Source organism: Elaeis guineensis, chromosome 13 (genome assembly GCF_000442705.2).
Source record: "Elaeis guineensis isolate ETL-2024a chromosome 13, EG11, whole genome shotgun sequence".
In the NCBI taxonomy this organism is placed as follows: domain Eukaryota; kingdom Viridiplantae; phylum Streptophyta; class Magnoliopsida; order Arecales; family Arecaceae; genus Elaeis; species Elaeis guineensis.
In genome coordinates this window covers 21579066-21598526 of record NC_026005.2, presented here as the reverse complement: position 1 = coordinate 21598526, position 19461 = coordinate 21579066, and the positions used below count along the sequence as shown (strand labels likewise).

The window sequence follows — 19461 nt, the reverse complement described above, 5'->3', positions numbered from 1 at the left end:
GTCAAGGCAGGCCCCCTTGTCTGTATTTTCTTCAGTCATCTGATGCTGCATCTTCCATTACAATGAAACTTTATTACATAAGTTCATGGATGGTGCCATTGTTCTTCAACCCCTGCAAGTAAGAATCAAGTATCTCCTACCATCAAGTGCTAACTGCATGGTAAAATTGTTTGGACCCAAAATCAAATTCTCAGCATTAAATTCACTTTTTTATTTTGTTGACATAAGCTTGATCTTCTTACTTTGATTGTTATCGGATAAAATATATTCTCATGATCATGAATTGTACCACAATTTTCTAGCCATGATAAATGCAAGGGAATGTCGGCAAGAAACAAGGTCATTATGTTATAGGACACTTAATATTCTTATGTGAAGGAGTAAGGAATTAAGGTATCAATTTCAGAAAAAAGCTAGTTTTGATCTTTTATGCATGCTATCTTTTATGCTTTTCATTCCATCATCAATTAATCAGTTATACCAAGATGGTTTGCTCGATGCCTTTGTGTCAACCTTGAGGATATATAATTACCACCATGTTTTGAGAAAACCACAATTTCTGGAACTTCATTATTTTCTAGGATGTTGTGCAGGCATGACTTGCTTGACAAAGAGCTTTAATCCAACTGACAGCATTCGTCACATACTTCTAAGCATCTATACTATCTCAGCTTGTCCATCACTTTGTCCATGGCTCAAGATTTGTAACTAATGTCCATGGGTTGCTCCCTTTAGTTTCTCAAAGGTTAGATGGTCAGTATGAATAAAGTTCTACAGCCTCCTGATATATTTCAGAAACAATTTGCGTTCTATGCGTACATTAAGAGGAAAAAATAGGATCTTAAACAACTATGTTAATATCCATATGCCATTGTTGATATGTTTGTGTATTTTGAAAACCATGATGGAATATTGAATTCTGATTCCACCTCGATTATAAGCTGTCAGGATATCACATTGGTGAGTCTTTGGCTATAGTGAGGCAACATGTCTGGTAAGAAAAGTTAAGTGTTCTCTGCTTATGTAATTTTGAGTTGGTAAATAAATTTCAAAGAATGGGAAGTTGATGGATAGCTCCAATGTTAGATGTAAGAGAAGAGATTGACCATCATAATAGTCAGATCCACCCTAGGATCATAAGTCTGTGTGTGCGTGCGTGAGAAAGAGAGAGAGAGAGAGAGAGAGGAAATATTTAGGAGGTGTTTGGTTCATAACTGAAATCGGAATGGGAATAGGAATCGGAATGATTTGGAATTAGAATCGGAATAGCCAAATCCTCCAAAATGTTTGGTTCGTAATTGAAATCAGAATCGAAATTGGAATAAAAATTTGAATCCACAGAGGAGAGTAGGGATTGAGTTCTATATAGATTGAGTCATTCCCATTCTACCTTGGAATCAGAATCGGAATTGAATTCCTCCCAACCAAACGGTTGGAATGTGAGTCACCATTCCAATTTCGATTCCAGACCCTCACTCCCCCCAACCAAACACCCCCTTAATGAAAACCTGAGGTATATTATCTTGCATCACACTAGTATCAGAAAATATTAATAACTGCATGTATTACTACTATCTCTTCCCTTGCAGATGCTGCCATGTCGGGCTGTAGTTTGGGGTGCCAGCATTTTGCCCTGAAACCTTTGTAAATTCATGGACTCAGATGGTAGAACAAGATAGAATGGTATATTAGTAGTTTTGGAACATCACAACTGTCATTCTAGATTACTTGGATTTCATATGAAACTTGGTTCTCCTTTGCAAGATGACCATTCTATCTCTGTAGTCTATGAAAATAGACTGGAGTTTAAACAATAACGATCATTCGTCTGGTCTTAGTTCATTAGAATCTCATAACGTTTTTAATTTTTCTCTAGTGGGGCTGCACATGTTTTCTATGATTATACTTGGATCAAATGATATAGGATATAATTTGGTAACTAAACTCATTGAATCAACAAATGTTCATGACTTAAGATGTAAATAATCTTGAATTTTTAACTATATTTTCATTGCATCAATCTATTTGCAAAAGGATATAACAAGGCTTACTGGTTCTTTTAGTATCGTGTACCATACCAAATGTCATACAATTAATGATACTGGACAGTAGTTATGCAATTAGTACATGTCATTTTATACATTGAGATATAGATAGTATTAGTTTTTATGGAGGCTTATTCAAGAAAGCTGTGTATAAGCCCACAATGATTATGAATTGCAAGCTTTAATATTGTTTTCTCCTTATTTGAGTTGAGCTTTGTAGCTCAATTTTTTATATTTGCAAATTGATATCATTAGAAGTCATGAGATCCATGTACCACATCATGATGGTTTTGCTAGTGAGAGAATTTAGTTGTCCTCAAGGACAGCTAAGCTTGTTAAGGTGATGAAAGATGTGGCTAGCGGTAAATTTGTGGATTGAGTAGACATTTACCGATGCTTCAGGTCAAACACATTTCTTAGCATGCATTTGGTTAGCCATTAAAAAAATATTTTTTAATTTTTTAATTTTTAAAAAATAAAAAATAATGTTTAATAACACCATAAAAAGTAAAAATTAAAAATTAAAAAAATCAAAATAATTATTTTATATATAAAATAAAAATTTTTTGCTTTTCAAAACTTGCTTTTCTGCTTTTTTTTACTTCTCCATATTTAAAATGCTAAACCAAAAAGTAAAGAGTCCGAATACTTCTTCCTCATCGAGCTCTTCATCTCCAAACGTTGTTTTTTACTTTATAGCAACATAGTTACCAAACATATTTTTTACCTTTTTGCTTTTACTCAATAGCAAAAATAAAAAAATAAGAAATATTTTTTAAAAATTAAAAATCAAAAATCAAAAAGTGTAACCAAACGCATCCGTAGTTACCAAACATATTTTTTACTTTTTTTACTTTTACTCAATAGTAAAAATTAAAAAAAAAAATACTTTTTAAAAATTAAAAATTAAAATTTAAAAATCAAAAATCGAAAAATGTAACAAAACGCACCCTTAGAGACAACAAACTAGTTATGGAAGATTACCAACTATTACTTTTTAATTTAGTTTCTCACCAGCTATGTGCCTGATTTCTCACAAGAAAATTCAGTGGATTTTTTCAGTCCATCGACTCCTTGCTTCCAGAGCTTTAAACCTTTCAATGCTAATTTTTAACTCATCTAATGATGACTGAAACTGATATGGAAAACCATCTAGGAACTAGCTAATTATTGTCTTTTATAAGTGATGCTTAGTATTTGTACGCTTTTTTGGAGAAAGGCATCACTAGAACAGCATAAAATGACTGATGTCACTTCTGCATGGATTGGACCTACTGATGCAGCAAGTGCATCAAAATGCATGCTGGTGATTATGAAAAATTTAGTATGGAATCTTAAGATTTTTCCACATCTGTAGTCTGATCTTTAGACCAAGCAAGATAATAGCCTTTGACTCTGAAAGCTAAGTTTATCAACACGGACCTAAGTGGAATACTGGGTCTTTCAGAAGGGTTATATACTGTTCATCAATAGTAGAATTATTCTCATCCCCTTCTTTATACGCAATAATTGCATCATATCTTATCCAACTGATTCAAACCACTGATCTTTTATCAACTAAGCATAGCTTTTCTATCTGATTCTCAACCTTTTTCAGCACAGTAACGCCAGCGGAGGTCTATTATTTTAATGGTATGGTTGAAGGAAACTTGCTGTTTGGTCTTCTGACTTCATACGTCTCTCCGCTTATTCCCAAGGACAATAGTCATAAAAAGATCCTCCTACTCCCTTCTTTAGAGGATCAAGGGATTAGAAGATCAGCCGCATCTGGCCCTTTGTTCCAAAATTCCCTAAAAAGTGGTTCTCATACACCGCTTATTTTAGCAGACCAGAGGGAAGGGATTCAACTCTACTTCTGTATAAACTATGGCTCCATTCAACAACTTAATAGGTCTTTGTAGTGAGGGGTTCAGATGGTTGAAACCATAGAGTATATTGGCTATCTCCTTTTCCTTCCACAGTTGTTGAAGTTATTGTAGATAGAATATTGTGTATCTTTCCAAATTGATAGCCCTAGAGAAATTCCATTCGGATAAATTGATATGAAGACAGCCTTCAGGGACCTCCAACTTGTAGGCAAGGACCACTTAAGTGAAAAAGATATCAACCTCTGGAGATAGAAAGGAGGGGAATTCACAGTCATTGGTTTAGAGATGGGCATGAGATGATAAGGATTCTATGTGTCAGTAGTTACGTGGATCCTAGCACTGTTGCAATTGAGTCCTTGTCATTGGTGGGGCTGTATTTCCAGCCAATAACCACCTGATCAACTTGTTTGACGGGATCAGCTCTTTTCATGGGTCCAAACCTGCCACACCTTTGGAAAGGGGAGAACCTTTAGTATCATACACTTGAGTTCTTCAGAAGATACCCATTATGATGAGCATCTGAGGTTGTCGACGAAGGATTATGCAAACGGATATGATAGATTGGCTAGGCCCACCCCCTGAAGTAGCCGAAGGAGTGTGCTGTTTCCTTTTCCTCTTCTAATGCCAGTTATCTATGCTATTTTATAACAATAATACTATGTTTCTGTTGAGTGTTCTGCTTGCATCTTTTTTTTAAAAAAAAAAAACTTTTAACCCCCTCAAATGCTAAGCTCAATAAAGTGAAAGAAATGCTATGGTTTCAGTTTGTGATGATAATAATCTGACTTTTGACATTATAAAGCCCATTTTCAGGACAGTATGCATCAATAACCTCTTGTTGGATTTGTGTGGTAATGTGTATCTAAAACCAATTACATTGCAAAGATTGCTGGTATGTGGTTTGTTTGCAGTTGTATTACACTTGGCACTGTATGAAGTTCCCTACTAATAACGTCTAAGAAATACAGTACTGCAATTCTAGATTATTCTGTTGCGATCCCTCTGGTTATCCCTTTTGCCTTCAACTTCAGAGGAGATACTTTCATGGATCCTTAGGAGTGGGAATATTATAAAGGCACAGCAACTTGAAGAGGACCAGGACCGGCATGGTCCCAAGGATCGAGATTCATGCTGAAACCGATGTTGCATTCTAGAAAGATTTCATGTAAGATTCTGAGTTGATATAATCAGAAACTGAAATCTTCTCCTCCTCATAGCTGTCCACGACGTGGTGATACACGTTTGGGATGTGATATAAAGTGCCAGATTTCTTTGTTCCATGTGGGACATAAACTGCGAAGAGAACTTTTGGCCTTGTTTTTCAAAGTTTTTCTTGAAGCCATCTATTGATGCGACTGGATTTACCACCTAAACTAGAATCATATCAAAAACTTCCTAAGGGAATGGGTTCTAGGCTTCTAGCTTAAAAGCTGAAGCAATTGGACTGGTTGATTAGAATCTGGTGTCTAATTTGAACTTTAGCCTTTCCACCATGGTAGGAAATGTGCACTTTCTGATTGACCACCATTAATGTCAAGAGTTGGATTCTTCTTCTAGATTTAATCTTTTTGTATTTGACTGGATACCGATAAGATTTTGAAAGCGAGTCTTACAATCAATTTGCACCACAAATCCTTAGCATGTGTTTTAAATTGTTGTCATATGTCTAGATAACAGCAAGGGTCTATAAGATGGAGAATTATGCACCAAAACCAACTTTCTGCTAATCTCAACAACACATCTTGTAAACATCAGAACAACGTACTTTAAATTACTGAAAAAAAGCTTCAAATTAATCATGACTTTTTCCTCGACTACATGATTCTCTAAATTTCTCCAACATTCGTGAATGATCAGAATTATTAGATGGTTCATGAGTTGTTCATAACTTATAAAAGAAACAATCATAAATTATAAATTACGGATGGTGGTGAATCATAAAATTATTCATGACCTCAACAAAAAATACTCATAGATTACAAATTGGTTACAATATCTATTTCTGTTAGCAATGTTGGTAGTCACTATTTTTTTATCATCATTAAATCTCTAATGCCTATTTTATACAAATTATTGCATGGATATATTAGTAACTTTACAATTTTATTTCTGTAAACTTTTCTAAATTCAAAATGGCTGAAATCTATAATTTTTATTTTATTATTTTTTTTTGTGAATAAGATGCGCTATTCCCTGCCCATATTCTATACCTACCCACCCCACGCAGGCCATAGCTCAGGCACTTGGTCCAATGCATCCCTTGTCTTAAATTAGCAAGTGCTGAATGCTGACCATCCAAATCGAGATTAGGTGGTAAATCTTTTCAAACTTTTGCTCGACTTTTCTTAGACCCTTTTTTCTTTTTTTTGAATTACAAATTTTGGTCTCTAGATTTAATAACTGGTGACCATGACTGGAAGTCCCATCTTACCTAACACAACACATAGCCATATCACCAATCTGATGAAGAATAATCTTACCGTATTAAGAGCAAAACAAGACAACAAACGAGTTCCATGCGCATGGAAAGTATCTCAATGCTAGTTGGACCAACCCAAAGTTCTTTGAGGCCAGCTATGGACGATTTGAAACATAGTATAGGTGCATTGTGCCATATCCTTCTGGGCTCAAATAAGAAATAGAAATTCTTTGTGCACCGCTCGTGGTGTGAAAAATCTGACGTGGAGCGCATCACTTCATCTTATTGGATCACGTAGCTATCGCTTTCCAATGCACATTTAATATTTATTTTTTCATTTGAAATTTTGAATGACGAAAATATTTCTCCTAAAAATTATGATATCTTTTTTTAAAAATTATGACATCCCTTCACAAAAATTATGATATCGCTGTTTTTTGAAAAAAATTATGACATCTTTTTACAGAATTATGACATCTCTTTTTAAACATTATGACATCCATTCTTAAAATTTATGATATTTTTTATAAAAATTATGATATTTCGATACTAAATAAAAAATCGAAAGATAAATATCATAATTTTTTGAAGATAGGAGTATCATAATTTTTGTAAAAAAATATCATAATTTTTATAAAAAGATATCATAATCAAAAAATGAATATTTTTATCATATAAAATTTTTAAATAAAAAAATAATTTATAAATATTAAATATTTATTAAAAAATAATAATTATATAAATTAATCAGATAAAATAATGTACTCTGCATCAGATTTTCTGCACCGCGGTGCACAAAAGAAATTTTCAATAGAAAAACAATGGAAAAGAACCCACTCCCCAGGCTGGAAAACCCAAAGCAGACCACATGAGGACAGCCCTTGGGGTGTCAGTACTTAACACTTTAGATGGCTGAAAAGGGTATCTTTAGTCGTGTGGCATAAAGATTAACTTAACCTCATGGGTCATGTCCATTTCATGTCATAGAACTCTCAGAAGAAAAGAGGGAGCAGTCCAAATCTTGTTCTCTATCCGAATCCCTATTCCTGTTTACTGGAGAAACGAAAGAGATGGGTTACAAAAAGCTAAGACTTTTCACTAGAAAGGGATGAGGCCAGCTAGGTTTATTCCCTCTACAAGGGGCTTTTAGGTTTATTTGGGTTAAGTGGCATCTTTATGCTTGACAAAGCACCAAGACTACCAACAAGATAAGAAATGCTTTATCTTGGATGTTCCAAGAGTTTATCCCTGCAACAAGGTACTGAAACTCTCCGTTTAAAACAAGCAGAGGAAAAGAGAAATCTAAGAGAAGACATTAACCGGTTTGTTCTTCCTCATTCTAAATTTTAAGGGTGACATAAATTTCCTTCTTAAATAATTTATCTTATCCCCCCAAAGAAAATAGAGATTCCCTCCCATCATATTTTCTGAGTAAAAATTCCAGCCAGCATCTTACTGCGATCTTTTCAGCATCCAATGAGCTTCTACATGCTTGCCTTGTACAAGACACAAACCTTAATTACCCTACAAAGAGGCTGTGGTTTAGATGTCCAATAAGCTTTGACAGAGATGTGATGTTGGCCGGTTATTTCATTGTCGGCCGAGCTGAGATATTATATCTATGTTTAGGGAAGTAAAATTGCCTTCGCATGGAAAACGTGGCGAGCTTTATGAGCTAAAATGCAACTTATTTTGAGCACTTGAAAAAAAAGCCTCCATCTCGCCACTTATAATGACTTCCATCATGCCGACAACATCCACCCCAGGCTGCTTGGGCTTTTAAGCAGTAGGGCGCGGGAGGTAGGCATCTTACAGGCAACTTAAGTAACTTCATAACATCTCGTACGAAAAACAAATACATCACAAGATAATTGCGGAGAGTAAGAAGAATCATTTGAAGTGGCTTAGAAATGGGAGCACAGTTCCAGATAATTTTGGTGCAAAAGAACTCCTGAATACAGATCAAGACAGGGATTCGGATGAGGAAAGGCATCAACCACAGTATCTTTGGATGAAAAGAAGTCATCTTTTGACTTCCAAGTGACAATTCATCAGTGGAGCTAACAACATGTAAGAACTCATTATGAATTAGCATCCATGAAAGCATTCCAAATTGATGGGATAAAGTGTATCGATTCTCTAATGAATAACGATCATTTATTAGAGGATAATAAGAGAAGAAAAGAGATGATTCCACTGGATGGGAGACAAAAAGAGATGGGAGGTTCCCCCCAACCCCTCCCTAAGACTTCAAGCTGAGATGATGATTCCCCTGAGCTATTTTGATTCTCCCCCCAACCACTCCTATTCTCCATTTTGTGGCTCTCGAACAAACTAGTGACACCTTATTCTAACTTCCTTTTCCAAGCATTATTCGCCAACTGGCTCCATCCCATCATTTCCACAAACCTCTGGCTTATAAGAAGCACCCTCGGCTGCTGCTACTTTGCTCATACCAAGCCTCCACAACTCCCTCTCCTTCCCATTCTCTTCAGCACCTAAATAAAAGCCTCTATCACTCCTTTGAAGTCTGCTTCTTTCGATGGCATCAGGATCTCTCTCGCGCAGCTCGGTCTCCTCATGGACCCCGAAGCAGAACAAGCTCTTCGAACGAGCTCTAGCGGTGTACGACAAGGACACACCAGACCGCTGGCACAACGTCGCGCGAGCGGTTGGGGGGAAGTCTGCCGAGGAGGTGAAGCGACACTACGAGCTGCTTGTTGAGGACCTCAAGAACATCGAGTCAGGCCAGGTGCCATTCCCCAACTACAATATTAGGCCCTCCGCCAGCGATGAGGAGCAGAGGTAGTCTACCAGTAGTGCACTCCTCATTCCTTATATTACTGCTTCTTTCACCATTATGTTCCTTCATATGCTTGCTTAATTCTCTCAGCCTTTCTGTTTTGTGTGATAAAAGATTTGGAGGCTTGAGATAGAAGAGTAGCTTTCAGGTGGTGCTGGAACACCAACCCAATGACCCAACTTGAAAGTTCTGTTTTGTTTATAATACTAAAAAGGACTATATGTTCACATTTTCTCCCATGTATTCTTCTTTCATTACTGTTCCATCAGGCATTCCATTCTATATGTTATCTTACCTTATTTTAGCACTGAAAGAAGGATGCTTTGAGATGGAATAGTTGTTGCAGGGGCAAAGATTCAACACAAAAGCCGAGTTACGGTTATAAGGAATCGGCCTACATTCTCTTCCCTTCCAATGACTCCTTTTACTGTTCTATGAGCCACTCCATTCTCTTCTTCTTATTTCTTAGCTTCGTCCTGTTGTTTGAGGAACTGGGAATTGATGAGCAGTTGCTATCAGTTCTCTAAAGGCTTACTAATCACCCAAGATGGGATAATAGTCATGTTCCACGGTTAAAAGGACCGTGTCCACAATTCACTTGGTCGAAATCCACTAATTGCTGTTCCATTTCGTCTTCCTTTCTATGTGGGTCATGGTTGACCCATTACCTTTTTCTCTCTCTCTCTCGTCCTTCTCCCCCAACTTCCGTTATGTTTGCTACTTAACTTTTCTTTTGTTTTAAATTAATTAGACTTGAGTCTGAACAGTAGCTTTCAGTTGGGTAAAAGGCCAGCAAGAAGCCCCAAGTTGAGATTCCTGTTTTGTTTTTGTGTGATAACAAGAATTCTATCCGCTTTCATCATTCCTCAACTCAAGTTCCTTATCTTGTCCCCAACTCAGACCACCAAGCTCACATGAGATCTAATCCTAACAAACCATATTTCCATCTGCCACCCCATAGTCCATTCCCCCTCCTGCAGTCCCCCATCCTATCCAAGACATCCTCTCTCTCTCTCTCTCTCTCTCTCTCTCTCTATATATATATATATATATATATATATATCTATCTATCTATCTATCTATCTATCTATCTATCTATCTATCTATCTATCTATCTATTTTTTTTACGAAAAAATAACAAGACCATGCTTCTGATTAGCAATCTATTGCTTACCAAACTTGTGACCGACCCAAGCCTTTAAATATTCCATTCCATTTCAGGCTCATTTACAGGGTCTTGGAGCCCTTTATTTTTTTTATTATTTTTAAATGTTCTCTTGTTTTGTTGCTAAAATGGTTTTATATTATATTACACTCTTTTTTACTTCCAGATGGTGCCAAAACTTGGTGTAGTTTGATCATTTGTTATGAATATTGATTGGTATTTTTGGCACTCTTTTGCAGGCTAAGGAACCTCAAGCTCAACTGAAACAAAAACTAGAATGAAGCATCCAAGTGTATCAAGTAATAGGGCCGTCGTTCCTCTCCGATGAAAACAGATTGGAGCAAAGAGCAATGACGCATATAACTGATAGCAAGCAACTCCTTTGGTCTTGTTTCTATCTATATGTTTCTTCCCTTCAAGTTGTCCATCCTTATGTGTATGCTTATGCAAAGGCTGCCTGATGAATAGGTTAGGTGGGCTGGTCTTCTTATCAAATGTCCCTTTTGCTCAATGGAAGTTTGTGTACATGTATTTCCGTCCAGTCTACCATGGGATGAAAGACCTGCATGAATAATCCTTTCTACCTTTTTCGTTTGAAGGGGAGGGAGGGCTACAAAAGCCACCACAAAGACTATTTTTATTTTATCTTATATCTCATTCCATGACTGACTTTTTTGTGAGAAAAACATATCTTGCATGATTAAGACTCCTTAGTTGATCAGAAGGGAGTATCATGGGGATTTTTACATATAAAAGCAACAACTCCTTGATCCATAAAAGTTTAGAACAAAGAAAATGAATTTTCTGCAGCCTTCGAGATGTCCTCGTTATATAAAGCAGCTTTTTTTAGTGAAGAGCCATGTATTATTAGCACCAATCAAGGATTGGAAGTCTGTTAAGCTGGTCGACCCCTTCTCAAGTAGCTTATGAGCCTGCTAAACTATCCTCTCCCACTACCAATGGAATATGCTAGATTTTATATGTTACTGAATCAGCTTTTAAGTAATTCTATTGCAAAAATGAAAGATAAAACTACACCTGATTCATACTTTCCCGTCCTGGTTTAAAAAGAGAAAAAAGATATTGAAAAATCGAAATTTACTTGCACTTATTTTGCAGCATCTTGTGACAAAATATATGTGAAAATTTTATATCTCCAATCTTGCTTAATGATGTAATAAACGTGCTCATGCTTGTGTCTACGTTAGGCTGCAATCCACATGAGATGGGCTCCAAGACGCAGCCTCGCAAGGAGTTTTGATATTACGCTGTGAAGCTTTCAAAATTCACCCTGGAACCAACTTTTGCATGCACATGGATCAGCAATCTTAAAAAAGATTTGTGCCATCATCTTGATATGGCTCCAAAGTTCATTCTCTGGCCAGGTTTCGTCCTGACTCTTAAAGATTAATTTGTTTCTTTGATGCCACTTCACAAACATTAACATCATATATTCTCTTTCATAAGAAAGGCCCCCCCCCCAAAAAAAAAAAATCTCTGCTGTGAGTTGTGCAATTTTTTCCTTCTTACAACATAAAGAGCGGCGAACGGTTGTCAAGGCCTTGATTTTGGGCTTAAAACAGGTTGGAGTGAAGAAAAGATCAACTCGATATATACTTATATTTTTACTAGTAACGAGAACATACAATGCATATTAAAAAAATAAGTAAATAAATTCTAAATTTAAGATATAAAGACATAAAATATAAGGATAAAAAATATGTGATAATTCCACATCAATTATGAACTAACAAATGATCGGTATATAATGACTTAAGTAGTCTACTACTAACAACTTGGGCTTAAGCATTTTTTGACATGTGGTTCAAATCTGAATAAGTTGTTGGATCAGTAGAATGCTTGAGATGTTACGTAATGATATCAGAGCCACTTCTGAAGATACTATCGTATGGAATTATGTTGGAACAACTGTACATCCTGATAATATACCCTCGATCCGATAGAGGGAGGTTGACCATCGAAGATAGTGACAGTGGTGTGATAAGCTTGTCTCCGAAGTCTCACATGGATGTGTACTGAAAAAAGATACTGAAATCAAAGTGGATCTTGACGAGGACGTTAAAAATTTAAATGGAAAAAATTATGATAGTTTCACATCGATTATGGAACTGATGAATGATCGATATATAATAACTTAAGTAGTCTATTACTAATAATTTGGACTTAAGTATTTTTGGACCACGTAGTTTAGATCTGATTAAGTTGTTGGATTAGTAGACTGTTTGGGACGTTACAAAATGAATAGAAATTTTTTTTTCAAAAAAAATAGAATCCATTATTTTGATAAGTCTAGAAAAAGCCATCGAGATAAAATAAAGATGAACAAATAAACAAAAACACATACGGATTATATATTTAACTTTCTGATTTTTGCCAAAGTAAAAAGAGAAACAATAATATTCTAGTCAATTTGACAGATAAAATTTTAAATGGTAATATTCCTTTCTCATCCAATAATATAATATAGCTTATCAAGGTGCACTTCAATCATGCAAGCGGGCAATCATTATAAGAGAAAATACAGGCTTAGACTGACAGCTATTGCAAGGAATGCTGAGAATTATGTTCTTCTTTGTATTAGAGGCCTCTCATTCATGAAACCCAGGAAAACGTAGGGAAATAGTAATAAATGCATCGAGTAAAAAACTACTGGCTTGCTGGTTGGGCGAGAAAGAAATTTGATAAATAAGAATTGAGAGCCACCACATGCCATAGCACCGAGAGTGAACCTAGTTGAGATACGACAACTTCAAAAATCCTCTGAAAACAAAAGACAATTTATATACTAAATTTTAGTTGAGATTTTCAATGTTTTCATTTCCACCGCCAGCCTCAAAACTTAAAAAGATTAACTAAATAAATATAATAGAAAGATAAAAGCGCACTACCAAACAAACACTAGCATCTGTACACAGGCTAACTGAAAATAAGCTACATTTGTGGACAAAGGCAATCCCTAAAAACTTTCTTTGGACAGAGAGACATCAACCTATCTCACAATGCACACTAACCACTGAAATCAAGACCATCTTATGCCCCTTCATAGCTAACCTGAAATGTTACTTCATTAACTTTAATCTACCGCTTAATCTGATATCCTCAAAATGTTCATATTTTATGTTGGCTATCATCAAAAAGATATAAAATCTTGACCCATATTAGTAAATTCCAAGACAATGACATTAAAACACAAAACAGAAGATTTGCAATTGAGCCTGCTCCTTCCCTGCTTGTTTGCTCCCTTCCTTGATTTGAGAGCTATTCCAGCTGCCCCTGTTCCCATGAATATCATGGGGAAGAGATGCAGGGAATTTGGCGGGTGCTTTCACTCTCCTTCTCAATATTTCATAAGTCAACAGATCTAGTTGCATGCAGATCACAAGATAGAACAGTAAGACAAACTTAAGAAGACTTTTCCAACAATCATGCAGGTCGCTCATTTTTTTGGTTTAACTTCCATATAGTGTTTGCTCTTAAATTTATGATGGAATTTGATAAAAACACTCCTGTGATACAGAAGTCCAGTCACACTTATTCACCTAATTTGCATTAGGCAAATAAATTATGGTCCAAAATTTCCCTCAAGCTTCATCGCTTTTACACTGCTAACGTACTACAGTTTCTAATGGAACCTCACAAAAACCTTAAAGCTTCACCTCTTCTCGTCATATCTAGCAAATTGTGTGTTGGCCATTCATCAGAACCTTATCACAAAAATCGTCTGTTGGAGATCCAATGTCTGAACAACCAATGAAAGAATCGATCTTTTTACCCTTTAATGACTCACATGATGCATTTCATGGACACTTGAAATACCACAAGTTGTACAAGCTTGTTGAGCTAATAATTCTTAATATTTGTTGTCACATCTAAACACCCATTAGAAAAAAAATTCAGCATCCAAATGAGATGATTGCATTCTTTGTCTATCCTATCCTGCATCCAAATCAGATGACTGCTTTCTTTGCTTATCCTACACAAACCTGAACTTGCATACCATCTGTTGAAAATTAGAGGATTTCAAGAAAAAAGGATCGAACACAGAAACACACAAAGAGGCTTCACTGCAAACAGAGTTAAGTACAATTGATGATGGCTAGTTTAGAGATTTGACCGACAAACATAACAATAGAAGCAAAGAATCCTCTCATGACTGGTTGAAGATCTAAAGAAAATATTGTAATATCTTATAATAGATATAAATGGGAAATATTAGTTAAAAACTTCTAAAAGAAGTGCTTCAGACTATGATTTGAAACCTAGTGATCCTAGTCAGTTGTTGGTAGAATTTGATCAAACTGCAAATTGGGCCATCAAGATTCATTGCTGGATTGGACATTAGAACTCATGAAAATTGTGGGCCTCATCTTTTAGCTATTTCAGAATCGTTAAATTGAGTATATCATTTAAAACTAGACAACCACTTCAGTCAAATTCATGTTTTGGAATGTAAAACCAGTGATGGAAGCTTCTTGTACAAGATTCATTATAGAATTTTTCAGATGAAGTTGAGTCATGAATTTCAGGCACACCAGTTAATCTGCAATCTCTATTGAGGTAAGACCTTCTTACTTAAATTACAGCTTCTACATTTGCAGCAAGGCGAGGAGTTATCGACAATAAATTACAAATAGAACCAAAAGAATGAGGTGAACATGGCAATGCAGGCAAAACTTTAGAAAGTAACATGGCTAAGAAGGCCTCTGCTAGACGGGCCAGGTAAATGAATTAAGAATAGTTATATCATACTACCAAAATTACTAAGTGCCCCTAATTAGAGGGAACAAACACATTAATCAGTATTTTCAAGAGGCTAAATGGCTAATTAATTTTTTCCCCTTCGGTGGTAAGTGATAGCACCAACACAATAAATGAGATGAGAGGTTTGTAATCTACCAGCAGTTGAGAAACAATTCAATGGACAAAATTCTTATGTGTCACAATTATCAATAAGATTTCCAAGGGAGGATGTACAGGTACCATATTTAATATAGGGAATGGACAGTAAAGTCATTGGGCAAAGTTGCAGAGCAGTGTAAACTACAAACACTCATACCATGCTGATTTGAATTTGTTAATCATTGATACAACTTGACTCTGACAAAATAATCACGTAGAGATGAGAAACAGTTAGTTATCAAATAGAGGTGCATGTGTGTTTATGTTTTTCCATGTCTCTCCTATGCCAATCAAGAACTTCAAGCATTATAATTTAACAAATCTCATACACAATGTGGTAAAATAAGCAAATAAATAAGAAAAATTTACCTTTGGACCCCCTCAGCTTTGCTATTATTGCACATACACCACCCTGCACTTCCAAGGGCATTATTTAGAGCATTCAAGTTCCTTTTCATTTGTGATCCACCACTTTTGTCCATCTCCGTCAACAAGGTTTCAGTAAAAAGATTCATGTGACCATCACATGAACCTTGAAATCTACAGGAGTAACAATGAGGGAGGCTTCTTCAAATTGTATGAGCAGAGGCACCACATATTTGGATGGATAGTTGAAGGACAGTGTCACAGGCAATGCTATTTGGGGTACATACAAGCTGGAAAGATGCATTAATTGGAGGGTAGAGTTGGTTGAGGAAAAGATGGAGGAACTTTTCATGGACTACCTTGGAAGATTATGGCAACAGGAAAAAAAGATGAGGAGGATTCTGAAGGACGGATAGGTGAGAAACACCAAGCTCCTGATCATAGGCAATGGCGACGATGTGAGAGGAGCTAGAATGGGTGTTTGCTCGTTGCATCATCAGTGATTTTGAGAGTAGACAGCTGGTAGCAGTAATGGTGAACAAAGGGACAAAAGCAACCTAGCAAAAAGATGACAATGGTTGGGAAGTGCTACCAGCAAATTCAGTGATTGGAGGGAAGCGTTGGTCGAGGGTGTGAGAGAATACCGATGAGAGGATATATGTATATGTCATGGATAGAGAATGTATATGTATATTAGCCCTTGGTGTCGGCGGCAACAATAATGAGAATGACATGGACAGAGAGAGAGAATAGGGGAGTTGCGAGAGGCACATGCATGGCGGGGCTAATAAAAGAATACCAATGAGAGGATATTTTCATTATTTGTGAATAACTGACCACAGCATCATAAGGGAGATGGACAGAAGGGGCAGATTGCAATAAAAAGTAACTTAAAAACTTGATTAAAACTGTTTAAACTGCAGGGGTAAATGTATGTACATGCGAGGGTCAAAGGTAAATTTCCCAATAAATATTAAAAAAAAAAAATACAGATGATAGCTTATTCCATCTCTCCTGTTACAATTGAACCTATTCCAGTGATATCATTATGCAAAGCTACTAAATAGCTTGGACTAAAAACAGAGATCATTGTCCTATTTAGTCCTATTTATATTAGTCTTATCACACATCTCCCTCACACGATAACCTAATGAAATCATGGGTAAAGGCGAGAAGGAATGCCAGCTACACACACATGAGAGAGGATTGCTTGAAAAATTTTTGGTCTTCTTGTACATTTACCATTAGTTATACTATGATGTCGCATGACAGAACCATGAAAAATGACATGCCAAAAGAAGTTATATATCGAACAAGAGATCATAAATGACATTTAGCTAATGCTTGCCAGCAGTGTTTCTTCAATAGCTATGACAAAACTGTGGAAGGACGGAGGAGAAAAAACGGTACCTTTTCCCCTTTCTTCATCCACTGATCGAAGAAGAACACTATTCAAAAGTCCTCCTCTTTTCTTCCCCAAAAAGTTTCAAAGGTCTCATCCCATCGTCCATCACCTTTAGAGGAAACAGAGAACGCAGATAACCAAAACAGAGAGATTCCTAGATCTCATAGCACACGGAGAATGTCATCGAACGCGGTCGCAGAGTCGCCGGCGCGGCCGTCGTAGTGGTTGAGGAAGAGGGCTCTCACCAGCCCATTCACCGCCGCAATGACGTACCCATCGGAGCGGACACCGAAGCCCTCGGCCCCTCCCCTGAGGTCCAGCGCCATGCCGAGCGCCCTCGCCATCTGGGCTTCCGGGTCCGACAGCATCATCACGCCAACCTCCGCCGCACCCAGCTGCTCTCCCCATGCCCGCATCACGTACACGTCGTTCGCCGCCACGCACGCCACCAGCACTGTCCCAGAGGCACCGGCCCCCTTCGCCCTCATCTCCGCCGCCTTCTTCACCAGACTCTCCGGCGACAGACGGATGGTGGCCACGCCGCCGCCGCCGCCGCCGCCGCCGCCATGGCCGCGCCACCACCGGGGGCGCGGCGGCGCGAAGAAGGCGCCGGGTACGGCCATGATGACGGCTTTTCGGGCGCGTGTGAGCTCCGCGAGGGCGACCGTACGGATGGCTCCACCGCGGTCGAGGTAGGAGAGGGCGGCGTCTGGGAGGCGGTCACCGACGGAGACGGCGACCGAAGAAGGGTGGACGACGGCCGCGCGCGGGAGGCGGAGGAAAGGGTGGGGTCGGGGGCCGGGAAGGCCGTAGAGGCCGAGGAGAGAGGAGCAGTGGGAGGGGGGAAGGGAGGATTGGGGGTTCCAGGTGGCGAAGATGGGGCAGGCGGGACTGGGGGAGAGGGAGGCGAAGAACGCCGCAGTGACCGCCGGCGACGATGACGACGACTGCGGCGGTGGCGAGGAGGAGGATGACGGAGGGAAGCCGCTGGCGGCGGCAAAGGTGGCAGCGATGTTGTTGATGGAGGCAGACATCGTCTCTCTCCGACTCTTTCGGCCAGGGGTCTAAGAGGAAGGGTTTAGGGTTCAAGGGATTCGATAAAGGAACATCACAGCATACATCCTTTATGGCAAATGGTTTAAAGGTTTTTTTTTTGGTAAAACGTAATAAGGTTTTTAAGTGAGGAATTAAGCGAAGAACAGCTGTTTTGTGACTTGAAGTCACTGACTTCTGTCTTTCTTGTTTAATTAATTGAAGTTGACCATGCTTCCCACTCTGAGGATTTCCAAGGTAGCTAGGATATTGCCACGTGCACTGACCCGGAGGTGATTCAAAACCGGCTTCGACTCGACCAACACATGCTTTTGGGTTGGCGGCATTTATCAGGCACTCAAAGAAGTCTAACCGTGATCTGACCTAACCAAGACTTTTTACTCGGAAGAAACTAAACAGGTTCTGAGGATCCTTTTGGTTTTGGTGGGAGCCCTGTAGGTCGATCAAATTATAGGATAATTTAAAAAATAATTTTTATTATATTTGATTGATAAAAAAATTATTTAAAAAAATATCAAAATTTGAAAAAAAAATTATTACATTTAATTGGAGGTAATTCTATATAAGAATATGATAAAATTTATAAATATAAAATAATTTTTTAATACTAAAATAGTATTGTCATCTCCAATTAATTTTTGTATAATGACTATAACTACATAGTCTTTTACATAATATCATCTTCATCTTAATTTTTTAGTACAAGTTCTTTAGTGAATGAATTTGAAAAGATACTAGAACAAATTAAATGATTACATATGCGGCTTTATTAGAGATATTTTAATCAAGTATGAATTATCATCATTTGAAAATTTACTAAATACCAACTCCAATGATATTTATTTTATATTCTCTCTCTAGAAAATAAATATGAGACTCATCAAATTTTTTTTACTATCTCTTTCTTTCATTTTTCATATTAAACATTGTAATCTGACATGAGATTTATTTTTCCATTCCAGATTATCTCCAACCAAATGAACATACTATTTATCTTTTTTTTTTTTTTGAATGCAAAGATACAGATTTATCATATTAGACTTATATTTTTTGCGTGGAATCCATTAGTTATCTTGAGATCTGTGCATATGGATGAATGATGAATTTTGGTTGGAATAATGAACTATAATTGCTTTGAGATCTCTATAGTGGTTGATCTAACAAGAAATTATATTCTAAACCACATGCATGCGTTATAGAAAATTTTAATCTGAATGCGAAAATAATTATATCTCCAGCCATTATTGTTCAAGCCCAAATGAATCAATCTATAACCATCTGCAACCTGCAACCATACAAAAATCAATGTGCATCTTGATATCGTGGAGTAACATCTTGGCTTTCCAATCCTTGATTCAAGCATATCCGATGGGAAAGATCTCACAAGCTTTCGGACAAGTGGGGACCAAGTCCGTAA

The 19461-nt window shown here is 37.3% G+C and overlaps 2 protein-coding genes across 2 annotated transcripts; one reads left to right on the top strand and one right to left on the bottom strand.

Annotated features, from left to right (window-relative positions):
- Nucleotides 1-8131: 8131 nt before the first annotated feature.
- Nucleotides 8132-10986, top strand: LOC105056262 (protein RADIALIS-like 3). Its single transcript, XM_010938397.4, has 2 exons — nucleotides 8132-9137; nucleotides 10540-10986. Exons 1-2 carry the CDS (start codon nucleotides 8875-8877, stop codon nucleotides 10562-10564), a joined length of 288 nt encoding a protein of 95 aa, XP_010936699.1. The 5' UTR covers nucleotides 8132-8874; the 3' UTR covers nucleotides 10565-10986.
- Nucleotides 10987-12070: 1084 nt separating this feature from the next.
- LOC105056263 (peroxiredoxin-2E-2, chloroplastic) lies at nucleotides 12071-18418 on the bottom strand. Its single transcript, XM_073248148.1, has 2 exons — nucleotides 16997-18418; nucleotides 12071-12336 (listed from the first exon to the last, which is right to left on the bottom strand). The coding sequence occupies exon 1, from the start codon at nucleotides 18023-18025 to the stop codon at nucleotides 17153-17155; it is 873 nt and encodes a 290-aa protein (XP_073104249.1). The 5' UTR covers nucleotides 18026-18418; the 3' UTR covers nucleotides 12071-12336; nucleotides 16997-17152.
- Between the last annotated feature and the right edge of the window lie 1043 nt (nucleotides 18419-19461).

Coding starts and splice junctions, on each gene's coding strand:
- LOC105056263 (XM_073248148.1), bottom strand. CDS start 18,025: ATGTCTGCCTCCATCAACAACATCGCTGCCACCTTTGCCGCCGCCAGC.
- LOC105056262 (XM_010938397.4), top strand. CDS start 8,875: ATGGCATCAGGATCTCTCTCGCGCAGCTCGGTCTCCTCATGGACCCCG. Junction 9,138..10,539: donor GCCAGCGATGAGGAGCAGAG/GTAGTCTACCAG, acceptor ACTCTTTTGCAG/GCTAAGGAACCTCAAGCTCA.